This window comes from Lygodium microphyllum, chromosome 11, assembly GCF_053477565.2.
Source record: "Lygodium microphyllum isolate KBCC chromosome 11, Lygodium_microphyllum_v1.1.10, whole genome shotgun sequence".
In the NCBI taxonomy this organism is placed as follows: Eukaryota; Viridiplantae; Streptophyta; class Polypodiopsida; order Schizaeales; family Lygodiaceae; genus Lygodium; species Lygodium microphyllum.
Genome location: NC_141145.1, coordinates 29922589 through 29934986, shown reverse-complemented (window position 1 = coordinate 29934986; position 12398 = coordinate 29922589). Strand labels below are relative to the sequence as shown.

Here is a 12398-nt window from a genome sequence, read left to right as displayed (position 1 = left end):
TTGAGACCACTATTGAGATCTTCTTTGTGGTAGTTTTTTTATATTCTTGAGGGAAGGTGGCCACTTACCTTCCCTTCCAGTGGCATGTAAGACTTGGGTGTCACTTTTGCCAATGAAGTAATTGTGAAATACACGGGATCTAGAGCATGGCAAATGCGGAAGCTATGGAGGTTGAAAGAGAAAAAAGAAACTCATGAAGACATTGACCTTGAGTAGGACAAATTGTTACACGAGTGAATTAGGTTCCAAGGTTGAGACTTGGACTCATAAACACAATCTTGTGTATTGACAGTGACATGACACTTTACTGGAAAGAAAAGAGTACTATCATTGCATTAGAAAAAGAGTGCAAGTACAATGCTTTATAGGAATTGAGTGGTGGTACTTTCTCCTACTGTGCATATGGGATTCTGGTCCTGGGCTCTCACTGCTTCTTACAAAGGAACTAAAGTAGGTGTGATTGCAAATATCTCAACACCTCTCCTCAATCACAACCAAAGTACAAAGTGTGTAGAGGCTTTAGTGAAAGCAACACCTGCAAAGTGAGGGCACACCATAAACATGGCAAAAACACCAGAGGCTGTCATAGAAAAGGCTAAGTGTGGGTACCACAAACATGATGGACATCCAAAGGCTGTAGCAGGGACCTCACAAAGTGTACAGAGGCTGTAGTACAAGGATAACTGAGGAGTTTACAAATTTATGTTTGAGGCACTAGGGCTAGGAAATACAAAACTAAAAAAGTCTATCTGAATAGAAGGACTAATGAGGTTTGTCCTTCTCCTGGTGGTCTTCTTCTTCTTCTTCTTCTTCTTCTTCTTCTTCCTTTGCTCCATTTTCTTCTTCTTCTTTGACTGCAACTAGATAGGCCTTTTGGGACCTCTTTCTGGCATGGCAGAACTTCTCGGTGTGTCCGATCCTTTTGCAGAAGTCACAGAAGAGCTGATCCTTCTTGCCTTTGTACATGTTGCCAACATATAATGCATGCTCATCTCTAGAGGTACTTGGTTATTCCTTAGTTTTTAACTTCTTTTCCTCCTCTAACAGTGATGCGTGGATATCAACAAGTTCAAGATTTGGCATGTTGATTAAAGTTGTTGATACATTATTATATTTAGGAGGCAAACTCTTAAGTAGAACATTGATGCAAACATCTTCTTCCATTTTAATATTGATTCCTGCAAGTTGGGTTAGAAGTCCTTCCATGTAATTTAGATGTGGCAAGTGATGTGCTGGATTTCATTTCAAGCGTGAAAAACTCAATTAGGAGACCATTCTTTGATGATTTAGACTATGCACCGAACAAGGTATCAAGTCTCTTCCAGGTATCTAGTGAGGTCTCATAGTTGTCCACATGGTGGATATAGCTGTCATCTAGCTCCAGTTTGATAATGGCCTGAGCCTTATTATCGCCCTTTTGCCAAGTGACAGCAAGATCCGCATCACGAGGCCAGTGGTAATGGCCCAGTTCTTCATTAGGATCAATTTGATGCGGGCCTGCCAGGTATGAAACGCGACTCCTTTGAAACGGGCAGTTGAAGAGTCTTTGCCCATATTTGACTTGAGAGACCAACAGTAAATTAGCTTCAAATGACTGACCAGGAATGAGTTTATCTTTGTATGTGTCAAAAGACACAAGCAATGGCAGTGAAGTATCAAAAGGTACTAGTTTGAAATTTGATGTTTATTGCTTGAGTTTGACTTGATGATCTTCAAAAACTCTTCGTAGCTTTCCCTCCTTGCTGATTTGATGGTTGAATACTTGCTGAAAAATTCAGATTAGAGTGGCCTTGACTTGGTTTAAGTGGCAGGAGAGAAAAAATGAAGGAAAAATGAGCTTAAAGGTAAGTGGCTATGGCTATCCCATCAAAATAGAGACCAGCCATAGGTAAATGAGCTCCCACACGCTCCACAGGTTGAATCTACTCAAACCCTTTGAGATGGAGGACCCTCACTGATGGGTCTAACTCCCTCTAAGAGGGTTTGTACTTATTATGTTCGAGTTGAGAGATTTAAGCCTTCAAAGTGGTCGCTATCAAAACTGCGCCCAGATTTGGGAAAATGCAAATGTCGGGTATGGTGTGCATCAATCTCCACAGTTATGGCAGCAACTCTAAAAAGAGGCAATACTGAAGCTATAGTTGCCCAATCTCAATGATTGAGGTGGCAAGAAGGAGCTTTGGAAGTAGAGAAACACTTCTCCAGAAGGAATTTCAGAGAGATTTGGCATGTGGAGAGAGATATGAAAGCTTCAAACTGACAGGGTACTGCTGTCTATGGCTGCCATGGAAGCTTCATTGAAGGTAGGAATGCAAATGAAGTTGGAGATAGGGTCCATTACTCAAACTGAGCTAAGAAAAGATGGAAAGAAGCAGAGAGGAGTGAAAGGAGAGTTGGGCCATGCTCAACTCTCCTCTGATACCATGTGAAATACGCAGGATCTAGAGCATGGCAGATGCGGAAGCTATGGAGGTTGAAAGAGGAAAAAGAAACTCATGAAGACATTGACCTTGACTAGAACAAATTGTTACACGAGTGAATTAGGTTCCAAGGTTGAGACTTGGACTCATAAACACAATCTTGAGTATTGACACTGACATGATACTTTACTCGAAAGAAAAGAGTATTATCATTGCATTAGAAAAAGAGTGCAAGTACAATGCTTTATAGGAATTGAGTGGTGGTGCTTTCTTCTACTGTGTATATGGGATTCTGGTCCTGAGCCCTCACTGCTTCTCACAAAGGGACTAAAGTAGGTGTGATTGCAAATATCTCAACAGCGATGACAATGTACACTCCTGATATGCAGTTTCTCTTGTAGTGGGAGCTAGAGAACTGCCCGTGGTGGATTGATATGAGCAAAGGGGAGTTTTTGGAGACAAAAAGAGGGCTTCATGCACATGTGCAACAAGATGCTCATGGAGAAAATGATGAGGAGATGACCTCAGCTTTGAGAGGTAACTTGGGTTTGTTGTTACTTCTGCATGTTGTCACTTGGCTTTGGGAGGACAGTCTGAGAATCCTTGTAGTTTTAGTGCTATGTTGTGCCACATGTGGAGTGTCAAGGCAACAAAATCATAGTCAAGGGTTTTACATGATAGAAGCAACACCATCACTAAATGAGGATGACTTCATTGCAAGTGATTGGACATCTCCATTGTGGGTTGGAATGTTTGCTTTTTCTAGCTTGTTTATAGATGCAAGGTTGTTGACCAATAAGTATATAAGTCTGGAGCAAGCACATGAATAGCTAGAAAGACCACTACCTCTTTTTTTTTTTGAAACGCGACTATGCTTTTGTGCCATCTGATAGTGGTCACCACACTGCTTTGCCATTGTGGGTGATTATGTCATGATTGTGAGGAACTTTATGTGGGATGAAGAATCCAACGTATACACAAGTCCACAAGCACATAAGCGCTAATTGTCCAAGGAGTAGAGAGTATAGCCACAATGGAAAGTCTCTTGGTTGGCCTATAAACATGGTTTTCTTGGGTTTTCCATTTGGCGACATGCTTCATAGATCCCCATCACATCCACCATGGGATAGGCTTAGAGGACCATGTGCATTTTAGTATATATGCGATTGCTACCTCATTATTAGATTATGGATGGTTATTGGTAACGTCTTCTATTGTAGGTGTTGTGTTTCTATAAGGCTTCGCAGGATGCAATGATGCAATTAACTATGTGCTTACTTATAACAACTTTATGTTTTTGTAGAACCTTTTGTGAAATGGGTAGAGAGATATGCATACATCTCCGGTTTGAAGATATGGCATCGTATCCTAGTGTTGCATCATTCACCTTATGGCTACAGTGCTAGGGCGCAAGAGCTATTCACACTAGGAATATGTGATTTGACAATATCTTTATAGCATGAGGCAATGGGTTAATGATTTCCTTGTTGCAATGTAGTTTCTACCTCCATGTCATTTTTTGTACAAAGACATGGATACGAGCCACCTATGTATTTGGATCTCAAGCATCCTCCGTTTGAGGCACTTCAACTTGGACCCTTAAGACTTAGTTGTCTACCACCACTTACCTCCCAAGAGCAAAGCACGCAATTGTAGGTTGGAATGATTTGAGGGGGCCAATGTAAAGGAGCCGCACATTTGTGGCAAGTTACTTGAAGCTTCTTTGTTATCATGGGGAGATCACCCTCGACTTGGATTGTGGTACAACCCCAAGACATCTCTATGTTTCAATGGATGGTGATGGGGTATTAGTCTTATCGTATGTTTTACCTCTTCTTCGTCCTAGAAAGAGCTAGGTTGAGGAGGTTGCTAGGAGCTTGTAGACAAGCAATGATGGAATGGATATTTTAGCATGAGTCTCTCTATATATGATGACTAGTGAGCATCTAGTCTACTTTGATGTTGCTCTTATGACTAAGTATCTATGCTTGGTTTGGCCTGTCGATAATGATGATTTGGAGTCTATGGATTGAGATTTGTTGTGATTTGGAGTCAATGGACACTTTTTGGTGTTTTGGTTTGTTTGGAAGGCATGAGCAAAGCCAATTATGAATTAGAGTTGTTTGCTCATAGATTGTTTGTTTGGCATTCCATTGAAGTGAATGTGAGTGACATTTGTCTGTGGTGTTTTGCCAAAGTACATAAAGACTAGCAAGAAATATGACTCAAGATCCACTTTGCAACCAACAAACCAAGGAGCTTCATCGAAGAAAATGCATACTCTCGAACAATGGGAGGGCGAAAGGCAAAGATTTTGTTTAGATTGATAATAAGGATGCCTATGACATTATATATTCTAAAAAAATTAACTTTGGATATATTCTTAATAAAGTTAACAACTTCAACACCGATTCTTTGCACATTGTGCAATCATTTTGTTATATTTGTTATGCTACTTTGGCCAAATCTTTAATTCTTTAGTGCTATGAAGTCACTCATTTTTCTTGTTACTCGTTTCATATAACTCGACGTTTGGGATATCTCCATTACAACCATAGAGGGCTGCAAGGAGGCATTGTGATTAGGCCATGTGGTAACAAACCTTGGTATGACTATGACTTCTACATAACATTCGAACTTTGAGTGCCATTCAATTGACACATAATCAAGTATTTCATGTGAAGATCAAGTACATTAAAGTTCATTATCATCTCACTTCATCAGAGAGGTGATTAAGGACATTTAGATAGAACTTATTAAGATATTGTCTATCAAGAATAGAACAAATCTAGTCACTAAAAGTTTCCCAATGAAACGTTATGCCTTCCTTCGAAAAATGATGGCATAGGATGAGATGACAATTACTCATCCTATTATACTTTAGTATATACTTTATCACTTTTATTTTATTTTCTCCACACTTGACAAATTCGCCTTTAAGTAAGAGATTGTTGGAAATTAAAAGTCGCATGTGCCTAGCTCCGTAAATTTACTTGTACTTACCACCCACACATGTGCTTGCTACAGGTGACAGTCACCCATCATTGTCACTTTTTCTTTCATTTTTACAATAACAATAAAAAGTGTAGCTTTCTCTTACTTCAATCTCCATAGATCATGCATCTCTCTTGCTTCTACTTGTGCTTTCACATTTGCTCCACCTTTCATGTATGTGGGTGTGTTTTTCTCTTTAGGAGAGAGAATCCAGAGAGTGAAGCCTTCTCACTACTTTTCTTCTTCTTCTCATATACTAAACCACATAGATTCTTCAAGCATCCACAACTATTGAAAGAAACAAAGAGTAGGGTAGAGTGAGACTAAGAAGAAGTTTCTTCTTTTTTACGTTCCTACTCTATTGGTGATATTGAAGCAAAACGAATCAATGGCTTCAAAGCTGGACGAGACTATACTCCAATTGTAAGACTATCAAGCTTCCTTTGAACAATAAGACCATAACAAGAAACATGAGATTAGTGAGCTTACTACAATCTTTCAACCATTTGTGCTTTCTTTCATTCATGGGGATTGAGTGGTGAGGAATAGCCTATTTGAGCTAGAGTGCGAACCGCCTATGTGAAAAAGAGTCTAAAACCTTTGGGAAGAAGGCAAAAAACTCCTGAAATTAAGAGTCATATTAAAGTTCCATTTGTTGAGCGTAAACACACTACTTTTTCATAGAGATACATACTTGGTATGGTTTTATTATCTATTATACTTTTGATTCTCTAAGTCTAAATACTTCTGTGGAAATTTTTCATAAACGTGACTAGACACTCTAAGCTAGTTGAAGCCTTTAAGTTGGCATCTCTTTATGCTACCATATCTATCGTAAACACTTTCTTGAGAAGGTCATTTAAAGACAGTAACATTATTGGCAACTAGGGTCCCGAGAACATCCCCTCCTTTGAAGCAAGGCTCTTTTCTACTTGGGTGTATACCGTGACATAGACATGTTCAAGGCTTGCTTTGAGTTTCCAGCAGGCTTATCCATTTAGAGACAACCTTTTACACTCTCCACATGAGCTACAGCATGCAGTTTTTGTGACGGCATTGTACTTGCAATCAATTTCATTCAAGCTTCCATGCTTGATATCTGTATGGTGCCGCATGGTGAAACTTCTCCGATTGTGATTTGTATTTGGGTAAAATCTAGAACACCCGTGTTTGTTTTAGTTGATCTCATTATGCGGTGTTGTATTCTCCGCGTATATTGACTGTGCACATCACATTTTCCATGAGCAACTACTACATCTCTATGTCACTGTAACAGTTTGATTTGTATATCTTCACACTTTCCTATTCCTAGTGATTGATCGTACATCGCCTTAATTCTTCGAAAGAAGATCTTACAGGATCTCTTGGTAGGATTGGCGAATACTACACAAAAAATTCTGCCTCTAGGAAAGCTCCAGTACATGAAAATTTAAATACACCAACATTGGAAACTTGAGGATGAAGATAATGTCAGAGACGTCACCTATTCTCACTTACTAAAGCAGCGTAAGAGGCATTCTCATCACGAACAGCCCACCTTCTGCTTACAAGCTTACCGGGATCATCAGATTCCGTTAGTTCTTTAACTTCGTTCTGTAACTTAAACATACTAGCCAGTACTTGTCTCTCCTTGCTTAGGTTTTCTAATGGCCCATCCCAGCAGGACTCACTGACCAGCTCTTGAGCAGCCTCCAGATCATCTGGCTGGAGAAGCTCTTCTCCTCGTTGAACCAGCAAGAGATAAACCTGCTCTGAGCATGCTTTCCGTACCTTGCAGCATAACATCGACACAGTGCTTACGCGTACAAGAAGACAAACAACAAAAGCACACATCTTTTCTTACCAACCAAGATACCGAATAATACAAGAAATCAGACAGCAGTGTGATACCTTGGGATACCGATGCCCTAGAAACATTAACAACTGCGAGATAGCTTGCAATCCAACCGATCCAGGCAACAATGCCAGATGACCAAGCACACTTATGCCAGCCATAATCTTAACTATATCTTTTGAGCCTTTCAACTCAAGTTTGATTGACGCCAGGATTTCTGCAGCGTGGCTTGCCTGTAAAGTCTAGCAACCCACAACACAGGGAGCCAGGTTCAGTCATAGCAATGGAGAAGGAAAGATAAAGTGCTTATAATACTGAGTAAAAGTAAACTTACGCCTTCGATAAGCATGTGTTACCTGAATACTTTGGAAGGCACCTTTGCTAAACAATATATCAATCGTCTGCAGGCAAGCAGCTCTTTTATAAGTACAGTAACAGATGGAATGAAATAACACTGGCACAGCTTTTAACGTTCGTAACAACTTTCTAAACCAGAAGTGTTTGCTCAGACACACAGATGGTAACTCTATCTCACCCTTCTTCAGAAGGCATTAAATGTTTTCTCACCTTATTGTCATTGAGGTGTGCTGCAGAACTTATCCACACACTGGAAAAAATGTATGCTTGAAAGCTCCCAAGTTTTGAATTGTGTGTCCTGCTTGGAAATGATGAAAGAGTTTGTGCAATGATGATAATTGTGCCATGCGGTCCCACACTTGTGGAAGCCATATAAACTTGTTATTCATCTTGTATCTGCCACTGAAATGTATATTCGTTTTCTGCAAGGTCTTGGTGATGTCACAAAGTGGCACAAGATTCGGAACTACTACTCACATATGCAGCCACACATTGTTTCTTGGCAGAATGTAGTCAGCATGATATGGCTGGGAAATGAGGTCACCTTGCAGACCACGACCCATCAACGCAGCCATTATGTGTATGACTTAAACTTGTCCGATCAATTTGACAGCATGCACATGATTTTTCCTACCACTAATTTGATGATATCAAGATAAATACATTTATATCTGACAATATATATCATGGCAATAAAGGTCTAGAATCTTCTTTTTTTCTCTTGCTCAAGCCTCCGACTAGATTTTCAGGTTTTGAACCATCTAGAGAGGGCCCCGCCCCCGCAGGGGGTAATAGTGCTTTCTTCCAGTGTGCACAATTTCAGCATTGTATTTCTTTCATATGACACTACAACAATCTTTTGACCATTAATTTTTGTTGGTGAGGACGATAATAGCCGTTGTTCTTTGTGTTCTCCCAATATTTCTGAAATTCTTTGTAGAGCGTTAGACTCAAATGTGTGTAAGTAACAGTGGAACATGCACTAGATGAGACGAAAGTAGAAGAGTGGAAATTTAAGTATAAACTAGTCAACATTATGGATCTATATCAATTGATGTTGGCTGTCTTGGCAACATCGCCTATTGTTTATAAACACTGGTTTCACCCAAAAAAAAGGACGTCCCTCAACTCTATGAATAGACCGACTAAAGGATTGGGAAATTGAATATAACATTCCCAGTTGTCATGAACTTTCTTTGCATGGAATAACGTCTCGTATTCAGATTCACAGGCATATTTGATGCTGTCTATGTGTGGATGAACATGTTAGTTAATATACTATTTCTTCGGAGACATTTCATTGGAGTGCTTCAAACGGGACAAAAACATTCAACAAACTAAGCACCATATTGCCCCACCTCATTGACTTGAGATGATCAAAACACTACACATACATAGCCATTGCTGAGCAAGTAGAGTTCATTTGGAAGTTTGCATAGTGGCATCGATCATTATAGCTATGTTTTCTTTTCAGAAGATAGAAGCAAGGGGAGAAAAAACTAAACATTTTAATGATTAATCTGCATATTCATAAAAAACTAAACATTTTAATGATTAATCTGCATATTCATACTCCACTTGGCAATCATCATGTCTACAAAGGTCTGTTATGGTTGGAGTGGCAGCTCCCCATCCCTGATATCTAAACTTGGAGATTGTACACCATCCTGTCTACCACAATTAATTTACAGCGAGTGTCGAGCGTTCCAAGCACAAGTATTGTGCAAGAATCTCTCGTGATACCCGCCAGTTTCTTGTTGCACATGCCCCTATTGTCCACCACTTTTTCTAGCAATCCCCCATACCACCCCATTTGATAGAAAAGTGAGTGCATCAAATGTGCACAGTACACCATTGCAATTGTGTGAGCTCCTAGTTGTTTTGGGCAAAGGGGATAAAAAACTAAACATTTTAATGATTAATCTACATATTCATACTCCACTTGGCAATGATCATGTCTACAAAGGTCTGTTATGGTTGGAGTGGCAGCTCCCCATCCCTGATATCTAAACTTGGAGATTGTACACCATCCTGTCTACCACAATTAATTTACAGCAAGTGTCAAGCGTTCCAAGCACAAGTAGTGTGCAAGAATCTCTCGTGATACCCACCAGTTACTTGTTGCACATGCCCCCATTGTCCACCACTTTTTCTAGCAGTCCCCCCGTACCACCCCATTTGATAGAAAAGTGAGTGCATCCATGGTGCTCAAAGTTGTAAGGCCCCCATTATGAGGAGAAGCCAAATGTGAGCCCGGACATTGGTTGAGTTGTGAGCTCCTAGTTGTTTTGTGCATGTCATTGTATCGCAAATAAAAGCAAATTGCTGCTATGGCATGCCCACCTAGATTTAGCCTACACGAGACACAGCACGCACGAGAGAGAGAGAGAGAGAGAGCGCACAATACTCAATAGTGAAACATAGGAATAAGATTCATACTCCCAATCATAGTGCCAAACTGGCTTATTTTCTAAGCATGGGGCCAGGAGCATAACCCTTTTGTGGAAGATGTTCATCACCGACAAAAGTGTCAACATTCTCCAACCTCCTCTCCATCCATAGTAACCAAAAACCTGTTTCAGCCTGACAAACGGACTTATAGTTAATAAGACCAACACTAAAAGTTCAAGAGTTCAAGCAAAGAAAGAACGGGTCATATGTAAGATAACAGAGGAGCAAAATGTGAACGGGTGTAGCGAATAGAGGCATGACAATGGACGTGTCCCTTCCCTTTAGTGTGTAGATCAGGCTAAAAATGCAAAAAGGAGATATGGCAAAAAAGATGAAAGCCAACTGCAAAATCATGAAAATGTGGTAGCTGATCATAAAGGATAGCTTGGCTAAGTAGTACACAGGCTAAGAATATCAAAACATAGGCACAACAGTGAGAAAATGCTGACGGACAAGCCACCCAACAATGAAAGCCTGCTGCCCAGCTTCTAGATGTTGTTGCCTAGCTATAGGATGATGCCCAAGCCACCTGAATGTGAACAGCAGTAAAACGAAAAGCTTCAGCAGCTATGAAGAGCCGACCAGACTTGGAACAGCAGTCGAAAACAAAGGACATCATCAGAACCAAGATGTTGGGGCTCCAATACAATGTCAAAATGATGTGGGGCAATGGAAGCAAAAAGATAAAGAGTTGCTGTAAACAGAAAGAGCTAAACAAAAGAACAAGAACACAAAAACACAAGAACACAAGAACTCAAAAATAATGAACTCGGGAAACAAAATCAATATACCCAAGCACAAAACTGTGTACAAAGGCATTTAATTTCCAAACTTGTCATTATCTTGAGAAGGTATATCATCCTTCTCTTAAGAATCTGATGTTCCTATGGGCAACCAGCAAAGTGCTCCCAGTCTCCCTCTCTCCAATAGGATGCAGTGTGAATGTATCAAACGAATATGAGATGGAGGAGAGGCAGCCTATAAAGAGGCATGATTATAAAAAATGCTGACCAGGTCAGCTAGCATTTATTGAGACCAAAATACAAGTTGACCAAGATACCCTAAATAGTAGACACGAGCCATTGGAGCAAAGGTCTTTGAATAATCCAAACCTGCCTACCTCACCTGCATTTTTCAGTGTGAAGATCTTCTCCTTTCCTAGAGTCATCATCTCTAGCTTGGCGTTAGCATCCTAGCTGCTAGCAACAGTTTACATCACCGAGCGTCAATGACTTCATTACTTGTCTATAACAGGGGCTGTTGGGGCCTGCGTTTTTGCAGCCTGGATCCTCCTCCATCACTTGGCATCACTCGTCTATCACAGGGGCTGCTAGGACCTGCGTTTTTGCAGCCCGGCTGATCTAGCATCATCATTATCTACCTAGCATCAACACCTGGGCTGCTCTCCCTGTGTTTGACAGCTCCGACACTCTAGGATTTGCGTTTTGTTGCCTAGGTCACTCCTCGACATCAGAGGACTACGGTTCGCTCCCTCGACAACAAGTGATCGTCTTCCACATCCCCCATGGCATCAGAGGACTACGGCTTGCTCCCTCAGCAGCTGTCCCTCACCTTCCAGTTATTACTTCAATAGCCCACTACCCAAAGGATTGTGTTTTGCCCCCTTCACTATGTAGATTTCCCATAGGTGCTGCCACTTAACTCAGACAAGACATTGCAGTTATCTTTTGAGCTTCGGCTCCACTGTATCAACTTTTCTTCTCATAGCATGATTCAATGCATCCTCATCATGTTCTTGTGTTTTTTAGTTTCTCTTCTCTCTCAGTGTTTTCTGTACACATTCTGTGTTACTCCCCTCAAACCCTACTCTCTCTCTGCACGGTCGCTTATTTTGACATGGTATCAGAGCATACCTATTATTTTTGACATCTACATCCTTCCTTTGGCAAATACCTCGATTTGTGGTGCAACTAGCTCTTCCTCAGCCCCGAGCAATCTGTCCATGCCATCCCCATTGCTGTGTTTGCTGCAAGCAACAGCTTTTCAACCTGTTCTATGCAGCCAGCCAGCTGACATTAGCCCCAAAGGTTGCACTTACTGCTGTCCGGACCTGCCTGCCAGCTGACATCATCAGATCAGTTATCACCATCATCTTTCTAGGCAGCAGAAGGCTGTGTTTTGCTGTTCCAGCAGCCACCTGCATCATCTGCAGCATCCTGCCCTCAGTTTCTGAGCTACTGCCCTAACACTTTCATCATTGTGCAGGCCGCCCTAGCCTAAAACATGCTTTCAAATCTGCATTTGCAGCTGCTAAGCACTTCCAAAGGCTGCCTACTATGATTGAGCATCTGTTCTAAGTACAACATAATCTCCAACTCATC

The 12398-nt window shown here is 40.9% G+C and overlaps 1 protein-coding gene across 1 annotated transcript in view; it reads right to left on the bottom strand.

Annotated features, from left to right (window-relative positions):
• Nucleotides 1–6256: 6256 nt before the first annotated feature.
• The window catches only part of TTN1 (ARM repeat superfamily protein), a 79812-nt gene continuing 73670 nt past the window's right edge, over nt 6257–12398 (bottom strand). The window contains exons 15-17 of the mRNA XM_087687460.1: nt 7605–7649; nt 7305–7490; nt 6257–7184 (exon numbers count right to left, since the gene is read on the bottom strand). Of these exons, the coding sequence (XP_087543586.1) occupies nt 6894–7184; nt 7305–7490; nt 7605–7649 (522 nt within the window). The 3' untranslated portion in view covers nt 6257–6893. The remainder of the gene's footprint in view (nt 7185–7304; nt 7491–7604; nt 7650–12398) is intronic.